Genomic DNA, 24,735 nt, shown 5'->3' on the forward strand with positions numbered 1-24,735 from the left:
AAAAGAAATCTGATGAGGTTCAACAAGGACAAGTCCAGAGACCTGCACTTAGGATGGAAGAATCCCATGCACTGCTACAGGCTGGGGACCGAGTGGCTAGGTAGCAGTTCTGCAGAAAGGGACCTGGGGATTACAGTGGATGAAAAGCTGGATCTGAGTCAGAAGTGTGTCCTTGTTGCCAAGAAGGCTAATGCATAATGGGCTGCATTAGTAGGAGCACTGCCAGCAGATCACGCATGATGATTATTTCCCTCTATTAAGCACTGGTGTAGCCACATCTGGAGTACCGTGTCCAGTTTTGGGCCCCCCACTACAGAAAGGATGTGGACAAATTGGAGAGTGTCCAGCGGAGGGCAAAGAAAATTATTAGGGTGGGTCTTGTGACTTATGAGGAGAGACTGGGGGGACTGGGATTGTTTAGTTTGCAGAAGAGAAAAGTGAAGAGGGATTTGATAGCAGCCGTCAGCTACCTGAAGGGGGGTTCCAAAGAGGATGGAGCTTGTCTGTTCTCAGTGGTGGCAGATTACAAAGCAAGGAGTAATGGTCTCAAGTTGCAGTGGGGGAGGTCTAGGTTGGATATTAGGAAAAACTATTTCGCGAGGAGGGTGGTGAAGCACTGGACTGGGTTACCTAGGGAGGTGGTGGAACCTCCATCCTTAGAGGTTTTTAAGGCAGGAGACACCTCTTCTTGTCAGGATCCTTCCAAAGGCATATCTGGCTGCCAGTCTGCTACTTTTGAAAATAAACTTGGCGTTCGTTGTAGTCAAAGCAAATGCCAAGTCAATTTATGTAAATATCCCCGTGGTGGACTCCAGTGATCCACGAGGGCTTATGTCAATACACAGTAGTTGCCTTTTTGATTGAGATACTCTGCTGGGTTGGGTGGACGCGATACATGCTGTCTGTTTTGCCACTGCAGTGTGTGTGTGTGTTTAAAAACAAAACAAAAAAACTTACTGCGTTTAGGGGCACTTTTAATTGCACCTCCCTAGCCAAACTTTTCATAGTGGAAGACATTCACAGCAGCCCCCAGTATAGGTTTCCCAACTCCATCGGAGTATTTATCATTTGGGGTTACCAGCTTCAGTAGAGCATCCTCCACCCTCATTTCCATAGACTAAGTCTGGTCGGGGTGGCCTGGCATTCCACTGTCAGGGCAGGCTCCCAGAGAGAGAGGTCTTGCTCATCTGAAAGTTCTGTGGCCACTGGTTCTTATCCCAGGCCTCCAGCATGCCCCTGATCCACCAAGTACTGGATCTGCTCTTGGTCCAAACATGGCGTTCAAAGTGATAAAGGTCCACAGCCAACAGGCACCTGAGCGGGGCTTGTATGAAGATGCAATGTGAGCCCCCCTAGCTCCTGAGCAGCCAGTGGTTCTAGCATAGACTTCAGTAATTCAGCACTCTAATCAGTGAGGTACACTTAGAGGCCTTTATTCTCTGCCGACTGTATTCTCAGCTGCTATGTCTGACCCCAGATATCCAGCAGTTTCTGCATTGCCAGTTCTTGCTGAGCAGAGAGCTGCCTCACTCCAGGCTGAATTCGGTATCTTCTCAGTACTTAGCAGGTTCTATCACCAATCTCGGTTTCAGGGAGCTGTGCAAAACTATGGGCTAGGTACTTTGAGAGACCCACAGTGCCCAGGTACAGCAGTGGTTGCAGGGAGTGCTGTGTGTGGAGTCAGCATGCTGGTTTACATGAGCTTGCGCCCATAGCAAACCTTTGAAGGAGAAAACAGTGTTAGAAATGTTTAACTACAGATTTAATCTCAAACAGTTCAGTCTTCGAGCGTAGATGGACCTTCAGTCCCTTTGGCTTGGTCTATATTGGGGAAACTTGCTAAATCCTCCCACAGTTGCTATTGCTGGTGGTAGTGGTAGAGGCACTAGTTGATGCTGTTTGTGTTTCAGTATTATCTAGAGGCCTAGATCAAGGGCTCTTTGCAGACTTGTAATAAAAGTCCTTGTCCCAGAGAGTTCACGTGTCTGATAAATGCTGGAATCCCCTTTATATGGGATTAAAGATGACTGCATCTGTAGGTAATTCTACTGCTACGCTCGCTACGAAGAAGCTAATAACACTGATTTTTTTTAAAAAATAGCAAACATCAATTTTTGGCAGCACTGGCTTCCTTGTTAAAGTGCGCTCGTTAGTGCAGATGCATAGTTTGTGGGAGGGAGGGGGGAATTGTCTCCTGGTTTTGGGTGAGACACAGGTGACAAACCAAAAATCTAAGTGACCTTATCTGTAGATTTTCAGATATTTTTTAACTTTTAACTTAGAATGTCTTGGCTTTCCCACATTTCTTTCTAACAATGCAGCATTCATTTGCTAGTACAACAAAACGTTCTCTTGTACCTTTTCCAGACGAATGAATGGCGGCTGAGCTATGTCAATAAGGAGTTCTCCGTTTGCCCCTCCTACCCACCAGCTGTCATTGTCCCGAAATCAATTGATGATGAGGCCCTTCGGAGAGTTGCAACCTTTCGCCACGGTGGCCGCTTCCCTGTTCTAAGCTATTACCATAAGAAGAATGGGATGGTAAGTCTTGTTTGAGTGCTTTAGGCACTTAAGAGGAGTGGGTTTTCTTGGGCTGGACAAAAATATAAAGGTCTCTTCAGAACTCTTTTGCCTTGTTTATTGAAAAATAACATCTCCTGAAGGCTTTCAGTGCAGCTCATAAGATGTTAACTCACAATCACTACCCAGCTTATTCTGAGACCGTCTTTTCATAGCCATTTATATTTAAACAAGGGAGCCTGGGCAACTCTAGATAAATACACCATCTAGACTGGTAGTGACTGAAAGGTTATCTAACATCTGCTCAGTAGGGATAGGAAATAAGTCATCTCTTAGCAGAGAGATGTCCACCTCGTGCCAGTTGTGGAGGTTGCGAGCACTTCTTGGCTGCCTGTGCCAATTGGCTATGGACTGAACGGCCCACAGAGACTGCATGACCTTTCACCCTGAGACGTGGTCCATCTGAGTCGTGACTGAGGCACAGTGTGAGTGAAGCTAGCACTGCCTCTGCTTACACTGCACCTGTTCTGTGAACGAGCAGAGGACTCTGTTCTCCAGGCCTGTCCATGTGGCACCTTTAACGAGCCGTGAATTTTCTCACTCACTCCCCGACCCCCTCCACTTTTAAGTAGTCAAAATCTGAGACTCTGGCACCTCTCTGACCCAGCCACTAACTGCTTGTGATTACAAAGAAATGTACCCAGAAGGTGGGTTATGTGATTCCTTGCATCTAGTACTGCGTGCTGTTGGAGGCAAGGCATTGGATTAGATGAACACTGGTCTGATCCAACATAGGTACTTCTTGTATTTCTCCTTTGACCCAGGCTTAGAGTTAAATCATCAACTAGTTACATGTTGACAAATCAGTCCTAAACCAGTGAAGGAGTTAGGTTTATATCCGTGTTAGTCTATATCCGCAAAAAGAACAGGAATACTTGTGGCACCTTAGAGACTAACACATTTATTTGAGCATAAGCTTTCGTGAGCTACAGCCCACTTCATCAGATACATGCAGTTGAAAATACAGTAGGAAGATATATACACAGAGAACATGAAACAATGGGTGTTACCATACACACTCTAACAAGATGTTGATCAGGTGGTTCCGCAGTTTCTTTGAGAGTGTCTTTGGCACAGTCTGTCAGCATAGTCTGTGTGGTATGTAGATTGTAATGGGTTTTTTACCTTCAGTCCTTTTGGTATGATGTCCATCTGTTTGCATTTGGAAAGGAAGATAAATTTGTTAGTCTCTGAAGTGCCACAAGTACTCCTATTCTTTTTGAAGGAGTTAGGTAGCTCATGTTGTTCCCTGTCACTGTGGAGCTTCCATTCTCTTCCCTCCTTGGGCGGGGGGAGAGAGATTTCTTGAGATTTTTGCTCTTAATACTTGTATGTTTCAAGCATTCAAGTTGCGATGCTTGAACTTCTGATGGTAATGCCTTCTGTCATGCATTGCTACACCCTGCTCTAGTCTGTGGGCGTCAGTAGATATGTTTGACTCATCATCCTCATGCTTTCAGTTGTCTCTTGTACTAGAATTATGGTATAGCTTTATCATCTCTGAAATCTTTCTTCCATGAAACCTTATCTTAAACAAGTGTGGAGCTCTGGTTTATGGGTCTTTCCAGAACCACCAAATAAAAATACTACTAAAGGAACATATTTGTATTACATAGTTGACTAAAATGTTTTTTAAAACAGTATTGGCTATAGGTTAAAAATAAAACCCTCCTTCAAATGTTTGTCCATTAAAGACATTTCAGCAGGAATCTGGAGTCCGAGGTTGTGAAGGTGGTGGGCAGGGAATCATAAGCTGAAAGCTGAGGAGGCTGTGTAAGGATCTTTCTCCTGCAAAGTGGCCTGCAGAATAATAATTTTTTTAAGAAGCTAGAAATCATTTAATCTAGTGTTCAGACATAAGGACAATGAAAAAGATGGGAAAGAACTGAAGAGTGCAGATACATGCAAGAGGAAAACAAGGGTTTGCAGTTGAAACGGGAAGAAAGGTAGGGAGAGATGAGCAGTTTTTTTTTCAAATAGCAGACTCTACCAAAGACAGCTCTTTGGCCACTTCAACAGCCAGACTATCCAGGTAAATGCCAAGAGGATAAGAGAGTGGGAAAGACAATGAGGAGAGAAGTCTGAGCTTGGCTGGTGCAAGTCCATGGAGGAGCTAAAGGGGCAATTTTGACTTGGATCCTGAAGTTGCTGGAAGAGGCGTTTGAAGGCTGAGGTGAGCAGTTAACTTCACTGCAGGGACAGGACTGTTAACCAACAGGGTTTCCGCTTTCCTTTAACAATGTGTAGAACTAAGCTGGCTGAAGCACTAGCAGATGGATTACTCTCTTCTCTCTCAAAACTACGATACCCGCACAAGGAAATAAGGAAACAGATCAACCGAGCCAGACGTGTACCCAGAAGCCTCCTACTGCAAGACAAGCCCAGGAAAGAAACCAACAGGACTCCACTGGCCATCACATACCGTCCCCAGCTAAAACCCCTCCAACGCATCATCAGGGATCTACAACCCATCCTGGACAATGATCCCTCACTTTCACAGACCTTAGGTGGCAGGCCAGTCCTCACCCACAGACAACCCGCCAACCTGAAGCATATTCTCACCAGTAACTACACACTGCACCATAGTAACTAACTCAGGAACCAATCCATGCAACAAACCTCGATGCCAACTCTGCCCACATATCTACACCAGTGACACCATCACGGGACCTAACCTAGATCTGCCACACATCACTGGTTCATTCACCTGCACATCCACCAATGTAATATATGCCAGCAATGTCCCTCTGCTATGTACATCAGCCAAACTGGACAGTCCGTATGTAAAAGGATAAATGGACACAAATCAGATATGAGGAATGGCAATATACAAAAACCTGTAGGAGAACACTTCAGTCTCCCTGGACACACAATAGCAGATGTAAAGGTGGCCATCCTGCAGCAAAAAAACTTCAGGACCAGACTTCAAAGAGAAACTGCTGAGCTTCAGTTCATCTGCAAATTTGACCCCATCAGCTCAGGATTAAACAAAGACTGTGAATGGCTAGCCAACTACAAAAGCAGTTTCTCCTCTCGGTGTTCACACCTCAACTGCTAGAAGAGGGCCTCATCTTCCCTGATTGAACTAACCTCGTTATCTCCAGCCTGATTCTTGCCTGCATATATATACCTGCCTCTGAAAATGAAGCGGGTACTCACCCACGAAAGCTCATGCTCCAATACGTCTGTTAGTCTATAAGGTGCCACAGGACTCTGCTGTCTCTACAATATGCCACTGATGGGCCCAGACTAGACAACCTAATGGATCTCCCCATCTCTAACAGCTGATGCTTTGTTTCTTCTCCTAGGTAATGATGCGGAGCAGCCAGCCTCTCACAGGTACTAATGGGAGACGGTGTAAGGAAGATTCAGCGCTTATTAATGCCACTTTGAGGGCAGGAAAGCGTGGCTACATCATTGATACCCGTTCCCTGAATGTTGCTCAGCAGGCCAGAGCCAAAGGAGGTGGCTTTGAGCAGGAAGTGCAGTATCCTCAGTGGAGGCGAATTCACAAATCTGTTGAGAGGTAGGTGAAATAAGATGGCCGTCAGGGAATCCCATAGCCGCTTACAGGGTTTTCTTGAACCAGTGTAGCTGCCTCTCTACTAACCCCCAGTGTAGATGTGCTGTGCTGGTGTTAAGTGTTGGCTTCCCTGATTGGAAACACCAGGGGCCAGATTCTCACCTGTGCCTGCGCTCTGCTTCCTGCAGCAGTTGGGAGGTCGATGGGCAGTCATCAGGGAGCTAATTATGGTTCCCTTATTCTCAAGGTCAGTGAGACTTAAGACCTCTCAGCTTCTGTGAGTCACACCAGTACCCTGCACCAATGGAGGATAGGCATAACAGAGCAGCATCCCCTCCCGCAACTTAGTCGGGCTTACAGAGATAGCTGGTGCGGGAACTGTCTGCAGTAGCTTTACATTAGCAGGGAGTTGCCCTGTGGCAGGGAGATTCCTTGCTGGCCAGTTTTGGCCATAGTCCAGTCCTTTTGTGCCACCTGCACAGTGCAAAGGGCTGATCTCTTAAGAATCTTGGCTTAGAACCTTGACGCTGCATTAATGCATCTCCATTATTGTAGCTACATTAGAGCAAAAAACCAAAGCCCCAGGGTAGGCAGGACCTTGGAGAGCTAAGGGAGTGAATAGAACCTTTATGAATTGCTGCCATGTTCTTACAGCTCTTGTGAGCAGTTGAACTTGATGTTAATTTTACAGACAGGTTTGAGTGTTGGTGCATTTTACTTTATATGCCCCTTTCTAAACAAAAATTAAAAGGTTCAGGTTCATTTTGCTCTCTCTGCTTATTAATTTCTTGGAACCAAATCTTTTATATCAAATCGTAATATGCCCTCTTCTTCACCACACGCCTCCATCCTCTTACTTTCCACCACCACATTCATATTCATTCTCTCTCTCCCCCCATAGGTATTAAGCCATGTAACATTTAAATGTCCAATGATCAGTAGATCTGTAACTTTAAATGTGCCTTAAGATATCATGGCAGGAAGAGGATCAAAGAGAAACATTTAGTTCAACCTAAAGCACGCTGAGCACTGCAGCTTGCTAGTCTTGCAAATGAAAGACATAAGATCCTGTAAATATAAAGTATAACATTTTTTCAGTTTATCTTTGTGTGTACATAGTCTGTCTGTCTTAGGCCTGGTCTACACTAAGGGGGGGGGTCGAACTAAGGTACGCAAGTTCAGCTATGCGAATAGCGTAGCTGAACTCGAACTACCTTAGTTCGAAGTACTCACCCGTCCAGACGCCGCGGGATCGAAGTCCGCGGCTCCCCCGTTGACTCCGCCACCGCCGTTCGCGGTGGTGGAGTTCCGGAGTCAACGGGAGCGCGTTCGGAGTTCGACTATCGCGTCTAGATGAGACGCGATATGTCGAACTCTGAGAAGTCAAATGCTACTCACCAACCCGGGTGAGTAGTGTAGATGTACCCTTAGTGTGGTGGTTGTAGTCTGAAAGTGACTCCGTAAAAATGGGATGGTAGGGTTCTATATTTGTCTCAATGACCTCAGATCACAACTTCTCAATTTACAAGCAAAGACTTGTTTTCTTACTACTCTGTCTTCTGCAGCACCCATAGTAAAGATTTTGCAGTTGGAACTTGGGTAGCAAGTGTGTTGCAGTATGTGCCAGACTGGAATCCAGCTTTTTTTCTTCCCAGTATTGATTCAGCCATGTTATCTGGAATAAAAAGTAGCAAAAACTTATTTAGTCAGTGGATATAACAGAAAACACACAGGGTGCAGGTAAATTCAGGAAGATGATGCTTTGTGTCTCTTCCCCCACCCCCCACGCATCGGGACATTTCAGAGCAGAACATGCCTTTTAAGGAGTGGAATTGCTCCAGTTTAAGCACTGGTATTTTCCCACGATACTAAATTGTGACACATTCACAATACGAACAGATTTGTTGAACAAGAAAATATCACTTTATTAAAGTCATGCTTCTTACCATAACTTCTCTTGAAGCATTAGTGTTTAAATCTTCCTGGTCTAATAGCGTCAGTAATATTGCTTATGGGCTAAATAATCTTTGCTTTCCCCAAAGGTATAATATTCTGCAGGAAAGTCTCATCAAACTTGTGGAAGCTTGTAATGATCAATCGCACAACATGGACCGCTGGCTTAGTAAACTGGAAGCCTCCAACTGGCTGACTCACATTAAAGAGATACTAACTGCGGCTTGTCTGGCTGCTCAGTGCATCGACAGGTAAATCCTCTCTCAGTTCTTGGTTACAGTCTGTGATGCTGCTTGTGAAATATTCCTTTCGGAGGCAGCTACGGTATTTTACTACAGTACACTTTCTTGCTTATTTCCATGTAAGACACCATTTTATCACCACCATGAAGGAGCAGTTTAGGCCAGGTCTAGATTTTATTAGTACAAGCATGAGTGAGGAATCATAACAATTAGGGATGGACAATAGGTCAACTAGTCACGATTGCTTCCTGCGTCATCTAATGTTTTGCCCAGTCTAACCTGTATCGCCAATAAAACTAGAGTTTACACAACTGAACTACTGTTGTGACAACATATTAAGGACAGGTAAACTTGATCCTGTTTTGACCATGCATGTGCACATTCTTTACTCTGTGAACATCCTTTCCATTGAGCTAGTCCAGTACTCAGTCTAATTTTAAATGACTGAAGCAATGGGGCTTCCATCATTTCCTTTGCAGGCTTTCCCACAGTTTAACATATCTCTGCTTTTTTGATATTCAAGTTAAATTTACTTCATACTCCTTTCTATCAGTCTACGCAATTTTTCTCCTTTCTTTTAAAGGATCATGACTCCTCTAACCTGTCACTTAACCAAGCTACATGTATATATAGAGTCATTTTTCACCCCCTTAATCAGTTTTTTCCTTTTATCAAAATTTCCTCTGGTGTATTTATCTAGGTGAGCAGACGTGAATGTAGCAGTCTAGCTGTGGCCTGGTCACAGCTGTACGGGAAGGGGCCTATTTCCTCCCATCTCAGAGGATCTACATCTCCTCTTTGCAAACAGGAAAAATATGCTCTTTGCAAATCTGTGGTCTGAAATGTAATTCGGTTTGGTTAAGAAAATGGCAGCCAACCATCGAGATGTGGCATTGAGACCTGATGGTGCTAGGTTTAGTAAATATACCGGCAAAGAATTCAAACTGGAACAGGTTCAGAGAAGGGCTATTGGAATGATCAGAATAATGAAGAGCCGGCCTTACAAGAGGAGACTTAAGGAACTTGGCTTGTTTAGCCTAGTAAAAGAGAGACTGAGGGGAGACATGGTTGCTCTCTCTAAATATATCAGAGGGATAAACACCAGGGATGGGGCACGTTTTTTTTAAAGTTACAGGCCAATGTTGGTAAAGAACGAATGGATATAAACTGGTCATCAACAAGTTTAGGCTTTAAATTAGATGAAGGCTTCTAATTATCAGAGGAGTGAAGCTATGGACCAGACTTCCAAGGGGATTAGCAGGGGCGAAAAACCTAACTTGTTTCAAGACTGAGCTGGATAAGTTTATTGAGGAGATGGTATGATGAGGTTGCCTACAATGGCAGATGACCCATCCAGGATTGCTATTAGCAGATATCTCCAGTGGCCGGAGAAAGGGCACTGGATGGGGAGGGCTCTGAATTACTACAGAGAATTCTTTCCCAGGTGGCAAGATGCAACAGCCTGACCACATGGTCTAACTGATGGCCATATTTGGGGTTGTGAAGGAATTTTCCCCCAGGTCAGATTGGCAGAGACCCTTGAGGATTTTCATCACTTTCTGCAGCATGGGGCACAGTTCACTTGCTGGTTTGAACTAGAGTAAATGGGGGATTCTCTGTAACTTGAAGTCTTTAAATCAAGATCTGAGAACTTCAGTAACTCAGCCAGAGGTTACGAGTCTATTACAGGAGTGGGTGGGTGAGGTTCTGTGGCCTCTGATGTGCAGGAGGCCTGACTAGATGATCATGATGGTCCCTTCTGGCCTTAAGGTCTGAGTCTATGAGCCTTGGACAATGAAACACAAGGATTGTACTAAAACCATCAAACCATGGCAATTACTTGCTTCCAACTTTATTATGGTGAAGGCCAATTATTTCTCCTTTACATTGAGTACAATGGAGCATTTATAACTCCTAGCAGATGAAAGAAGCAAATTGAGTTTATATGGAGCTGGCATGGGACAACCTGGAATTTCTGTGCTCTCAGCCCCATTCGGAAGCTAGTTACTACTTTTGAGTAGACAACACACTGAAGTTGTGTAATCCCCTTCAATGGAATGGTGGGAGATGGATCTACATCCTGGGACTAGGATTTTTCAGCTTGGAAAAGAGGAGACTAAGGAGGGATATGATAGAGGTATATAAAATCATGAGTGGTGTGGAAAAAGTGAATAAGGAAAGTTGTTTACTTGTTCTCATAATAGAAGAATTAGGGGGTCACCAAATTAAATTAATGGGCAGCAGGTTTAAAACAAATAAAAGGAAGTTCTTCACACAGGGCACAGTCAACTTGTGGAACTCCTTGCCTGAGGAGGTTGTGAGGGCTAGAACTATAACAGGGTTTAAAAGAGAACTAGATAAATTCATGGAGGTTAAGTCCATTAATGGCTATTAGCCAGGATGGGTAAGGAATGGTGTCCCTAGCCTCTGTTTGTCAGAGGGTGGTGATGGACGGTAGGAGAGAGATCACTTGATCATTACCTGTTAGGTGCCCCAGAGGGCTGGATGGACTGGATAGTGGGCTGGATGGACCGCTGGTCTGACCCAGCATGGCCATTCTTATGTTCTCTTGCATCTCTGTGACAAGAAAGATGCAAGATCAGAACGATTTTGTCCTTGTTTGTCATTCTACAGGAAGCACGTGGACATGTTTGTTCGCTTTTGCATTTACTGGGAGAGGGGGGAAGAGAATGGTATGAAGTTGCTCTCAGTCTGGAACTACTGTAAAGCAAACTGAAAAAATATATACATAAAGATTAATTTATTCATAGCTATATCACCCAAGTTCCTTTTGGATACACTATGCTAATTCTAGATGAAAGCATTACCATGGACTACATCTTTATGCCTCTGCTTTCTACTTCAAAACAAGTAGTAATAGCAGCAGAGCAATTAATTGGCGTCAGCACTGGCGCTTGCTTGATGGATTGCTCTTATTTACTAACAGTTTATAGCTCAATTTAGGCCTCTGCACATGAACAAATACAACCGACCATTTAGTGTTTTTTTTGTTTTTGTTTTTTAAAAAGCTAAAAGGGTATTTGGCTCACTGTGCAATCTTGTCGTGTTTCAGGAGGGGGAGATGCAATAAGACAATTGTAAATAACGCCACAGGAAATTTGAAGGAGGAGCTTGGTGTGATATTTAGGGGCACTTAGCCGGGTGTGGTATCAGAACATAAATATAACAATGCAGGGGGATTGGCTGTTCTGAAAAGTCAGTGGGAGCTGGGGGGGAAGAGCATATTGAATCTTAGCTGTATGTAAAGCAGAGGTGCCCAAACTTTTCCTGTCGTCGGCCCTCCTCTCCTTACCAGTAATGGAATCTGTCCGCGTCCCCCTCCATTATTGTACGGTTGGCTCAGCAGAAGAGCTTGGGCTGAAGGCAGAGCTGGGGGCTGAACTGGGGATGCAGGAGGAGCTGGGGCTAGAGACAGAGCTGGCCAGTGGCCAGAGAGGGAATGAGGGAAGAGCTGGGCTGGAGGCAGAGCAGGAGGCAGAGTGGAGCTGTAGCTGGAGTGGAGGTGAGGTCTGAGCCGGAACAGGGTTGGGGCTGGAGCTTGGGTGGAGGCAAAATGGAGCTGCGGCTGGGGGCAGAGCGGGGTTGAGTGATGCTCCCTCCTAGCCCCATGTGGGGTCTGGTCTGGGCCTCGCTGTGTGGGGGGCCCCCCCTCCGAAAGTTTTTCTGCGCCACCCTTAGGGGGCTGAGCCCCACACTTTGGGACCACTGATGTAAACCATTACTCCACTTTCACTATAATTTCCTTAGATTTTTCACTTGCTTTGTGGGCTTCTGATTCATCTATACAGAGAGGTGTGTGATAGTCATTACGCTTGGCTCTGAGGCAGAGCTAAGCGATCAACCAGAATATTTCTTGTGCCTCTGTAGAGCAAGCCCTCTGTTACATATTACCCCTGTCCATTTGTAGTTCTACTTTGTATTGCTGTAGCTTCTAAATACCCTAATAAGGAGCATCAGGAGTGTTCGATGCTCTACAAACACCCAAGAAGACATGGTCCCCCGTTAAGATTCTGAAGAGGTTTCCTAGTAGCCTGTTCTTCCCAGGAGAGTCCTAGATGCCTAACTGAGCTTCTCAGCCTCCTGATCCCTTTTCTAGTTGAGTTGGGATCAGTCTTTGGATACTGTCTATTTAATAGAGTAGATTCTAAGTTGATGGATCCGGGAAGACCTCTTCTGTGTGTGTGACAAATATTCTGGATTCCCAAAGCACATAGCCAGAAATTCTCCTGAATCCTTAAATGATGTGAAGCATAGATGACGCTGTGCTCTGGGGCTGGAAGGAGTATCAATATTTTTTTCCTCTCAAACTCACCCCTGTGAGGGTGTGGGAGAGAAGGAATGGTTGATGGTTGGTCAGCCACCTTATGTTGTCTAAGTCCATGGCAGTTGTGCTGATGTGTACTGAGAGACTGGATTTACCTGCATCTTGCATATTTGTGTTCCTATTCTTGCCCTCTTGAATTTTCTCTCAGGGAAGGAGCATCAGTGTTAGTTCACGGGACTGAAGGAACTGATTCTACACTCCAGATAACTTCACTGGCTCAGATCATCTTGGATCCAAGGTGCAGGACGATACGTGGCTTTGAGGCTCTTGTTGAGAGAGAGTGGCTGCAGGTGAGAGATGCTGTTTAGTTAGAGTTAAGATGTCACTAGATGGAGGCACTCACAAGTTGTTGTTCAATGTGTATATTGTGATCGAGCCTCAGGCCTCAAACATGTTGGACCCTATTGTGCTGGACGCTCTTGTTGCACGTCTTGATATCTGGGGCACCAGTGTAGCTGTCTCCCATTGGCTTTCTGTCAATGGAGTATTATGCACTAGCTGTCCTTCCCCGTTGGCTCTGAGAGGCCTCTCTCAATGTGAGGATTTCCGAGCCCCTCTCCCATGTCAAGGATACTGTTGCAGTTGTAAATTTAACAAATAATTCTGCTCTTTGTAGTTCATGGCAGCCGATGTTCTCAGCCAGGCATGGTCAGTAATTTCGTAATCTGCTAAATTGTCTTCAGTGCATATTCTTGTAATTTGATGAAATGTGATATTACTTGCATACCCCTAGTGTCACTGAAAAGTGCAGTGGCTTTGTCACTGGCAATTCACTATCGTTAGCTTGAAGCCTAATTGCAGTTGTTACGTGATGTTAACATGATGCAGTGGGACACGGTATCACAGATAGAAATAGTTTTGCAGAAATCTTTTGCTTATCTTCCTATAACATACCCCTCCTCTTGCTTTGTATGTAATCTATTTTTTTTGTTTCTTGCTTATAGGCTGGTCACCCATTTCAGCTGCGCTGTGCTCAGTCCGCCTACTCCAACAGCAAGCAGAAATGGGAGTCCCCCGTGTTTTTCCTTTTCTTGGACTGCGTGTGGCAGATCCTCCGTCAGTTCCCTTGCTCTTTTGAATTCAATGAACACTTCCTCGTCATGCTCTTCGAACACGCCTACGCCTCGGAGTTTGGCACGTTTCTGGGCAACAACGAAAGTGAAAGGTTGGTGAAGAGACTTGTTTGGTGCTCCTGGAAATCAGGCCACGCCTCGTTACAGATGTTCTGTTGGTTTGAAAGAGTGTGTGGCTGGTAGCTGTCTTCTAGTTTTGAAAGACCTGGCTGTTTTTAAAACATCCAGGATCCTTCAGTCTTCTTCCCTTAAAATAAACGGAAGTTCTGTCTGAGATACTTATCTGGCCCCTATTACTGTGGTATGTGAGCACCACACAATCTTTAATAGATTTTCCTCACAACACCCTGAGGTAGGCCAGGGCTGTTATCCCCATTTACACATGGAGAGGCTAAGGCCTGCATGCACAAAAGGAGTTGGGCACCTGTGTCTGGTTTAGACTCCGCTGCAAAGCACAAAACTCCCCCTGAATCTGTTAGGCCCCTAAACTTACTTAGCACCTAAGTTTTTTGCACTAAAAGTTCCCTTGGTGTCTTTGTATCGGCCTCTGGGCATGTGCACTAATGTCTCCCTCTAGAAGTCCAAATGCCTGTTTCCTGTCTAAGCCCCAGAGCAATTCCCCAAGCAAGGGAAGACAGACATTCAGCTTCAGTCACATGCAGGGCTTCATCCAGTCGATGTGCTCAGAGGCTGTCTACTGGACTGGCCCCTCAAGTGTGGGGGTGGGGAGAACAGGACTTCCCTCATAACTTAGCCCAGTGGTTTGGATACTCACCTGGGCATAAGAACATAAGAAAGGCCGTACCGGGTCAGACCAAAGGTCCATCTAGCCCAGTATCTGTCCACCGACAGTGGCCAATGCCAGGTGCCCCTGAGGGAGTGAACCTAACAGGCAATGATCAAGTGATCTCTCTCCTGCCATCCATCTCCATTCTCTGACGAACAGAGGCTAGGGACACCATTCTTACCCATCCTGGCTAATAGCCATTTATGGACTTAGCCACCATGAATTTATCCAGTCCCCTTTTAAACATTGTTATAGTCCTAGCCTTCACAACCTCCTCAGGTAAGGAGTTCCACAAGTTGACTGTGCGCTGCGTGAAGAAGAACTTCCTTTTATTTGTTTTAAACCTGCTGCCTATTAATTTCATTTGGTGACCCCTAGTTCTTGTATTATGGGAATAAGTAAATAACTTTTCCTTATCCACTTTCTCAACATCACTCATGATTTTATATCTCTATCATGTCCCCCCTTTGTCTTCTCTTTTCCAAGCTGAAGAGTCCTAGCCTCTTTAATCTTTCCTCGTATGGGACCCTCTCCAAACCCCTAATCATTTTAGTTGCCCTTTTCTGAACCTTTTCTAGTGCTAGAATATCTTTTTTGAGGTGAGGAGACCACATCTGTACACAGTATTCGAGATGTGGACGTACCATGGATTTATATAAGGGCAATAATATATTCTCAGTCTTATTCTCTATCCCCTTTTTAATGATTCCTAACATCCTGTTTGCTTTTTTGACCGCCTCTGCACACTGCGTGGACATCTTTAGAGAACTATCCACGATAACTCCAAGATCTTTTTCCTGACTCGTTGTAGCTAAATTAGCCCCCATCATGTTGTATGTATAGTTGGGGTTATTTTTTCCAATGTGCATTACTTTACATTTATCCACATTAAATTTCATTTGCCGGCAGTGGCAGGAAACGCCTGGTTCAAGTCCTCCCTCTCTTTGATGGAGAGAAGGGATTTGAATAAGGATGTGCTGCCTCCCACGTCAGCGCTGGAAGCATTGGGCTATAGGAAATTCTGATGTGGGGCCCGCTCAAGTCTCCCTTTTGAAGCTGTTGCGCTGTGGATAAATAGTCACTGGAGCAGGGGGACTGGATCCTGGGTCTCCCACAGGAGTGCTCTAAGCCCCAGGGTGTAGAGTCATTCTCATGCTTACGTGTGCTGTCTTGCCCCTCTCCCCTTCTCCTCCTCCCCCCACCCCCCTCCGGGACTCCTTGGGAGAGAAGAACAAGCATGAGAACAACTCTATAGCCTAGTGGTTACAGCACTCATCCAGGATCCAGTCGCCCTGCTCCAGTGAAAAATCACCCAGAGTGCTGGCTTTTGTGGATTGCAATCGAAGGTGCCTATCTAGCCCCACTCAGTGTATAGGAGCCAGGCACCTAACTCTGGCTTTGTGAATCCCAGTGATTGTACAGGCACCTGAAAGTTGGGTGCTGTGACACCGAGAATCACAGCGCCTGGCAACTCCTGTGCATCCAGGCCTAAGTGACTTGACAGGCAGCCTGTAATAGAGCGGGTAGCTGAACCCAGCTCTCCCAAGTCTCGGCTAGTGCCCGAACCACTGGACCATCTCCTCAGTCTGCGAAGTGGAGGATGTAGTCAGTAGCTTTAATTTATATAGCCTCTGGCATGCAAACTGTCCCAAGCCCCTTTACTACGCTAAGTCCTGGTACAGAGACACATCTGATCACCCAGGATAGGGTCACGCACTGTGTAGGTTTTGATTCCCTGTGTCTGTTTGACAGTAAACTGTGAAAACTTGCTTGTTGAATGGCCTCTGTCAGATAGCATGTGCTGTGGTGCGTCCTGCCACAAGAGGGACCCTATACACAGTTCTAGTAGTAACCTCACTTACACCAAGAATTGCACTATGAGGCAGAATCCGCAGACCCACCCACCTACCCTCCTCTCCATTTTGGTAGCAAACAGCAAAGAGAGCAAATTTGCTTGTCAAACTCTTTCAAGGGGTCAGGTTGTTCATAAGTGAAGATGGCTGATTTCTACCCCCACTGCTAAATGAGCTCTCGTCTCTGCCCTCTTGTTTTGAATGACATGAAATTGTCCCTGCAGAATGAAATAACTTAGTGTACAAATATGACCTTTCAGTATCATTTCACTGTCTTGGATCTCTCTTTATTAACAATCTGAGTTATCACAGTCCCTCAGCATTCACAGCATGTGGAAGACTTGCAGATATTTTAGTTCCCAGGGAGCTACCTGATTAACGCAAATGAGAATGTGCAGTTTTGAAGACAAGACAATTCAGTAATAATATTGGTCTGTCCCAGGTGTAAACTGAAGCTGTCACAGAAGACTATGTCCTTGTGGTCTTGGGTGAATCGGCATCAAGAACCGAGCAAATTCAAGAATCCTCTCTTTGAGGCCAACAGTCTCGTCATCTGGCCTTCTGTCGCGCCACAGAGCCTGCAGCTTTGGGAAGGTAAATCAGGCTTCTTTTGTATTGTGTATTTTTGAGATAACAGAAATTCTCCTAATTGTCCACTCATCCTACCTTCATGCCTATGACTGGACATCTAAGGGCTTAACTCCCATTGAAATCAATTATTACAAATGACTTCTGACACCCAGCGCCCAGGAGACATGGTGCTGCCTCCTACCACTTCTTAGGCACTACAGGTGCTATGAAAGTTCTTACCCAAGGGCATCAGACTGAGCCTTTTTGAACAGTTAGTGCAACCTAAGTTGTTCCTTACTTACATATTTCTAAGGAGAATGCTCCCTCTCCGTTCCTTTTATCCTTCCCATCCACCCAAGCATTCCCAAGGCTACAGAGTCATGATTCAGTCCTCTATCCATACAAACTTCTGAATGTGAATCTCTGATCTCATCGAAGATTTACATTAGCACTAAACTAAAGTGAGGGGGTGGAATCAGGCCAAGGTGGAGACTGAATATTGACCTGTCAGACTAGGCTATATGGAAAGCCAAAGTCTAGATCTCTCTAACCACTGACTTTTTAAAAAAAAAAAAAACGAGGAGTAGTGAACCCATTTTGGTCATTGTCTATATTTCAAAGCATTGTTTAGGTAAATCCTTAAGAATTCTGATGTCAGTCCGTAGCACTCTGCATTTGTAAAGCACTGTATGAATCTTCACTAAGTAGCAGTTTTCCTCCTGGTGACATTAGTCCATTCTGACTTTCCCCCTCTCTTTGGGGCCGTAGGTGTCTTTCTCCGTTGGAATAGGTCCTCCAAGTTTTTGGACGAAGCCTACGAAGAAATGAACAACATCATAGAGTACAACAAGGAGCTTCAGGCAAAAGTCAATGCACTGAGGAGGCAGTTAGCAGAACTGGAAACAGATGACGGGATGCAGGAAAGTTCCTGAGATCTTGCAAGGCTTTGGACACCAGGTCTTTCCTTTCAACTCACCTTTACACTAAAGACTAAACAGAGAATGTGCATGTGTTGCAGAACCCTCTGGTGCAATTGCTCCTCAACCCTTCACTGCTGAAACCCTCACTTTACACTATCTACATCTCTTCCGTTTGGGATGGGTCTCTTGTTTTTTGTTTACAGGGGAAGTGCACTGTTCAGCATAGTGTTCTCTCTTGACCATTGCTGTCTTTAATAAATTGTGTACAGTTTCAGCATAAGCTTTGTCTCTTACCTCTGTCAAAGTTTGTACAGACCAGGATGGGTCAGGAGATGGGTGTTAAGTTTAAGTTGGGGACCATTTTTTGACCTCTAAACATTTATTTGTAAGAGTATTAAATATTTTTGAGTGCTTGGTGAAGGCATTTTTGTCTAAGGTGCCTTTTGTGAGATTAGTTAAAGCTGTGTTGTTTTCAGTGATGCTTATTTTTGGTTGGTTCTGATGTTGGGTTTCATACATTCTGTGTTCCTTTTATCCAGAAAGGCAGTGAGGATGCAAAAGTGGTTTAAACTGCTTCCGGTTTCTGGCAGTTACATGAAACCTCCTGTACACTTGACAAATAAGCATGTGGTGTTTGAATTAAGGAACCGGAATTGGCTTGGTGGGGCTACTTGAAACAGAAGCCAGGTGAGCAGTTTGTATGCAGTATAGAACTCGTAAGGATTGTTCTGCCAGGCTCTCTGCCTTGACTTTCAGTTGCATTGTCTGTGTGTCATGAACAAGTAAACTCTTCGTATCCCAACACACAGGGCAAATAGCTAGCAGAGGCATTCATTTGTTAGTGATTAAACTAGTAACCAGCACACACTGCCCTTTTTGGGAACTCTGATTGCACTGGCCTTTTTTAAAGGTTTTAACTGATTCATTGTGATGCTAAGGTGCAAAAATCCCCATGGGTCCTTTTAAAAACACCCACTTTTGCTGCAGATGTATTTTTGTCTTGCATTCTTCTGCTAGGCCTTTTATCTGCTTTGGCAAAAGTTGGAATTGAATGTGATCCAGCAACAGCTTAGAAATGTGTTATCAATTAAAATGTATAGCTGCTAAAAACTGCTTGCAGTGTCCGATTCTCCATGTTAAAAATGTTTGATTTCTGTGGCTACTTTCTGCATTTCTGTGGTTAGTCTGTGCTTTCATCAACATTTTTCACTTTTCCCACCTTTTTAAAGGGATGGTCAAGGCTTGGCCTTGTGTATTACTTAACTTACCTAGACAGTTCCACTTGGAATCAAGTGGTTTGGTGTTTGTCTGTAGAACAATTGTTTTCCCTTAAGGGAAGTGGAGGGCTGTCTCTTCAACCCACAAGGATCCTCTTCCTCCTCTCCCTGGCTTTAGCACCTCTAGAAGGGAATAGAACCTGGTACGTGGGCTCTGCTGACTGAACACGTTCTTGTTGGGATGTAGGAGACTAGCTGAGGATGCTCCTAGAATTCCCTCAAGTCATTCCCAGGAGACACTGTCGTATATGGCGATCAGAAGGGGTGGATCTCAGATCCAGCCCCTAGCAAAGGAGCAGCTGCAGGCTGCTTTATGCGCCATGTCGTAGCCTTTACTACAGGAAGTAATATGCATTGCTCGCTGCAGAACCCAGGAGCATCTGAGCATCAGCCGCAAGGGAAGCTATTTTCTGTCAGATTGGCCACGGGGATGACAGTGGTATGCATTTGCCAGTTTGCTTATAGCACAACTTGACATAAATCTGGCTTTAAGGTGGCTTCCTTAACTGAGAGCTGTAGCAAAAATAGTTGAATTATTCCCTGCTTTTTTTGCCTTCATCCCCAAAACTCCCAGGCTGGACTGTTTAAAGCAAGTGCTATCAAATGAGGCAGCTAGACCCGTCCCTTCATAATTAAGCCTTAATAACATTTTGAGTGGACAGCGACCAGTCACGTTCGTCTTAGCTGGAAAACAAGCCCTGAAAGTGAATGTATCACTTCCAATTTTTGTTTTGTTTTGTGACTTTAAGCCACAATTACCCCGTCACTACCGTTGAGATGTACCAATGGAAAAATTTTCCCACTAAGGTATAATGTGTTCCCTTTGGAGCTGGTACTGGAGGCTGTTCCGAATGGAGGCTTAAAATGATTGTTTTTTTTTTAAAAAAAAAAGCTTATAAACTTCAAAACTAACAAATCCATAAATGGTCATTACAAGAAATAAACCAAACACAACTGCTGGCCAAGGCAAAGGTGTAGGAGATTTGAACTTAATAGGACAATGAGGCTGGGTGGTTTTGGTTTTTCTTAGTGTTCCACATTGGCCTAATTTTGTTCCCAGTGAAAACAGGTGTAGAATCAGACCAGTGTGGCACATTCTAGGGTGCCCGCTTTGTGTTTAACTCAATATTTTACAGTATTTTTATTCTTAAAGTGAATTGGCTTGTATTAAAAAAGAAATCCCTTGCATAATAGGCATATTTGAATGATGAAGACTAAACTACTTTAAGAATGTAATCTGCAGAAAATCCTGGTTTCTAAATATGTTCCTAATCAAGGATTTAAAATTTTCTATATTACTTGACAGTGAGTGACCTCTAAATACCCCTGTGCTGCCTTTTATTATAAAAATCCTTTTTCTAAAATATTCTGCCCTGGGCTGATCTAAATTTAGTCCCAAAATTGATCTCATTTTATTGCAAACACTAGCTTGGCTGCTTTTTATCTAACAGGGTAGTGAAAGATGATAATAAATACAATTTGTTTAAAGGTGCTTGTTTAATTAAAACGGTTTACCCGGGGGGACGTATGTTCAGATTCTCATGTTAAACATTTTTTAAATGTTTTTGAGGGGGTGGGGTGGGAGGGCACCTTGGACCCTAAAACTTAAGCCATGCAGGGCCCAGGTTTTTCCTGTAGTGACTAGTGAGCTCGAGTGCCCGTTGGTGCCATGTAGAAGGGTTTTCAGAAGTTCTGAGACAGCCCTCAAAAGTCCAGACCCTTTCACATGTATCAAATAGACCCCCCAAATCACTAGCTACCTCTTTAAAATCCTGGCTAAGTTTGCTGTACCTGCCCAGTTACATTCCTTTTAACAAATATTTTCAGAATTTTGTTACTATGGATACCATGAGTCTGAAATATGTAATTACCAGCCATATTGGAATGGCTGAGAAGAGATTATTCGGCTCCGTAATAGACTATCCATAAAACACATTTTTAAAGGTTTTGTAACTTCCAAATGTAGCAATGATCTATAAGACAGCAGCAAAGAGACTTTTTGGCCTCAATGCATGGTGGTTCCAGTCTCCCGTGCAAACTGCCTGCGTCTTTTGGGTAGCCAGCTGTGACAGCTAACAAAAGGCAGAGAACTCTCTCATGAGGCTGGCGTTTCATCCTGACCTTGTGCTACTAAACTGCGTTCACCCCAAATGACATGAGTGTTCCCCTCGATTTAGCATTAGTTTGGATCACAACCATAATACTGTTGATAGCACTGATTGCTTTCATTATTCCCACTGTTTCAGCCTTTATATTTCAATTTTGTTCACAGCAGGAAAAAAAAAAATCAGAGGAGGTAGATAATTTATTTTTCTTCCAAATGGACACCTTCCCCATTCCCTTTAAATTGAGGAATTGGGCGCGATTGTGCTCAGCACCTTGCAGGATTGCTAGATCAGGGCCCAGAGTTCTCCATACCTTGCACGATCAAACCCCAACAGCATATGTGTTCTTAAAATATTCCCTATGTAAAATTCCCCTCTAATAGTCCTCTTCGCCTCTCTGTCATCTTCCAGGTTTTGGGGTGGGGTGACCACAGATAATCCAGGCTGGGGTCCTCAGCTTCTTCTCCCACTTGTATCTTTATTCTGGGGCTGCGAGGTTTACTCCCATATTAAATGTTTACGATCAGCAACGTAGCACTCTTCCTTTTCGGTGTGCCCAGTTACGTATACCTGTGTTGCCCCATGAGTGACCTGAAGTGCTGTTTGGTGCAGGTAAACACTTGTCTTCAGGTTGGACCTGAGCTGTAAGCATTGTGTGGTAAGAACCAAGCTCGGTTCTTCAGCTGGCAGTGCCTTGTGCTGTTGCCAAGACACCTGCTTCAATTTTCTTTTGTACATACATATATGTCTAGAGAGAGAGAGAGAGAGAGTTATAAATGTAATTAACAAGCTGGACCTAGTGCTCCTGAACCTCAAGGAAGTATAGAAACTTAATGGGGACACATGTTGCTGTTTACCAAAAACAGAATGAACTTGCACAGCATAGTGAACACAAAGGGAATATGTACATTCGATAGATATTTTGATTGTATTATTGATCTAACGTTTGAATGTGGCAATCTGTTAAAGTGCACTATTGTCCATGTTGCATACAATATAATTTGCACTGCATAGCATATCAACATCCGTAACGTATGCTTTTGTTAAAGCCTTGGGAAGTGCTATCATGTACAGGTTCCTGTACAGCGGAAAATGTCTATATATTAGAAATTCTACCTTTTTTGTAACTGTGTGATATTGAATAGCAGCACTGTTTGTTACGTACTATACATGATATATCCGTTAACTAGTATGAGCTAAGTAGTAAGTGCGTTCTGTCCGAAAATCTGGAATCTCTAATCAGAGTTGGCTGCTGCATCAAACTTAATTTAAAATGAACTGTGTAACAGGAATTGTGTGCTATTATGTTAGATGTCTGCTGTTTGTGAACAGAATCCCAGCCACCACTACGTAGAATATATCACAAAAGGCTAATGAATTTGAGGAAAATAGATTGGCTGAAATTCTGTTCAGCTCTTTGAAAAAATTAAGATACAAAATGGCTGTAAATTTTTGCTTTAGACTTGTTGAGAACATAGTGTAAATTGTCTGAATTAAAACCTTCAAAACTTGAAAAGAAATCCTCGAATTACAAAGCTTGGGTCTTTTCTTGTCAGCATTGTCGTCATAAATCGTGTGTGTGTGTGTGTGCGCGCGCCAGTACCATAACATGGTCTCTAACATTCCAGTCTGAGCGCATGTTGTTAAACTGTTTGGTGCAGTGTGGGGTTGGGGTTCAGATAAGGTAGTTCCATATTGCAGGGCTGCACAAAAAATAGAGTTAAGCTGTTTGAGGCATGTAACAGGTTGCTGGCCTTTGGGCATGTCCTCGCATTCCAGTGCCCTATTCCAAGCCTTGACCTTCTAGTAAAGGATGCTGGGAGTTGTAGTCTCCACAGATGGATAAAGGGTCAGCTGATTATCACGTCTGCCAGCTGGAGACTACATAAAGGAAAGCTCCTAGCTCAGTCAGGGAAAGGTGAGGGTTGAGGTAAAAGACCTTGAGGGAAATTCCTCCCAGAGATGTGGCAAGAGTCTTATGGAATAACCAGAAAAGCTGTCCCTCTCCCTTCCTAGCTGGTGGAAAGTGGGAGGAAGGGCCTTTGTTACCCTGTATTTTGGGGTGGGGTTGTGTGTCTTCACAATAAAACCAGCCCTCAAGGAAAGGGACACAAACTGAATGGGGGTTGGGAGCTATATTCTACCTCCCCTGGCTGATGAGTTTGCTTGCTGGCTTATTGGACAACTAGTGTGTCTCTCCATGTGGCAAAGTTGATTAAACCTGTTGGTATTTTGAGATGGGGGTAATTTAATGTGGTGTTGCAACGATTGTAAAATGGATCCTGTTGGGTATCCAAAAATGTATATTGATGGGGACATTAGGTTTGATTCTCTGTGTCCTTTCACCTTGTGCTGTCATTTATACCAGAAAAAAATGGATGGAGAATGCGGCTATTCAGATGTGGTAGCATTTTATACCTTACTGGTGTAAATGACTGCACAAGGTCTAGGTGTAATGGAGAATCAGGTCTATTGTCTAATTAACATAGTCATATAAATCCCCCTGAATGGCCTGACTGGTTCATGCTTGTCCTTCTGAGCAAATCTGCAAAATGCAATGAATTAGCTTTTCTAATCAAATTATCCAAGTGTGATACTTCGATCAACATTCCTAGAAGAAAATTAGGACTGATTTAACTTTTTTAAATCATTGAGCGAGGGGTGGGAGGAGATCACGTTTCTTGGTTTGCCTAGCAATGTACCGTTTAAAAGCAAAGTCTGTTTAGATGCTTCTGGTTCCTCCTGTGGACATACAGCTGGTTTTCATTACCTGTTGTGAGGTTGCACCCAGAAGTCCTAGTCAGGATTGGGATTCAATTCAGCTTTGTACAAATATGCAAACACAATCCTTGCTCAAAGAGCATGCAGTCTTAATGTTCAGATGCCAGTTCACTTGTTGAAACCACAAATAGAAGGAAGAAAGATGAGTAACCACAGTAAGAGCACATGGTAACTCCGGTTAGCTGCATGCACAACTTGATGGTTCTCAATCATTTTAGTATTTTTGCTTTCTAAATACCAGTACCCCCGATGGTCCCACAACCCAAAAATCATTAGTTGGCTCCGTTTTTAAAGTATCAAGCACGAGTGGGTTTTGAGGGAAACTGATGCAGAGAGGGTAATGGCTACCTTATGCATTGCTCAGTTAAAATGTATATAGTCCAATTTAGTGCCATTGTAGAGCTCTCTGCCTTGTCCTGTCAAGTTCCCCAAAGCCTTGTCAGTTTCCCAAAGGAATGAAGCAAAACAATGAGAGAACACAAAATGCTAAACATCACCTGGAAAGATTCTGACTGAATAATGCAAAGGGCTGCGTGTTCCAGGGCTTTGTTTGAACCAAGTGCACAGAAGGGAACACATTTCCCTTTTCAAAATTCCTCCCATATATCAGGGTCCAACTTTTCTACACCTCTGTTGCTTTCACCTTTTTGTGCAACACATGATGTACATTCTTGGTGTAGCACGCAATGTGTTATGCAACGTCATATGTGTGGGTGTCTTTTGGAT

General features: G+C 44.0%; 1 protein-coding gene across 3 annotated transcripts in view; it reads left to right on the top strand.

The window, feature by feature from the left end:
* The window catches only part of MTMR9 (myotubularin related protein 9), a 36,316-nt gene extending 13,568 nt beyond the window's left edge, over positions 1-22,748 (top strand). For all 3 annotated transcript variants that reach the window (XM_045010695.1, XM_045010696.1, XM_045010694.1), the window contains 7 exons: positions 2,368-2,541; positions 5,889-6,106; positions 8,146-8,307; positions 12,792-12,933; positions 13,588-13,808; positions 16,799-16,950; positions 17,695-22,748. In XM_045010695.1, coding sequence (XP_044866630.1) covers positions 2,368-2,541; positions 5,889-6,106; positions 8,146-8,307; positions 12,792-12,933; positions 13,588-13,808; positions 16,799-16,950; positions 17,695-17,858 — 1,233 coding nt within the window. In that variant the 3' untranslated portion in view covers positions 17,859-22,748. The remainder of the gene's footprint in view (positions 1-2,367; positions 2,542-5,888; positions 6,107-8,145; positions 8,308-12,791; positions 12,934-13,587; positions 13,809-16,798; positions 16,951-17,694) is intronic.
* Positions 22,749-24,735: the final 1,987 nt, after the last annotated feature.

This window comes from Mauremys mutica, chromosome 3 (genome assembly GCF_020497125.1).
Source record: "Mauremys mutica isolate MM-2020 ecotype Southern chromosome 3, ASM2049712v1, whole genome shotgun sequence".
In the NCBI taxonomy this organism is placed as follows: Eukaryota; Metazoa; Chordata; order Testudines; family Geoemydidae; genus Mauremys; species Mauremys mutica.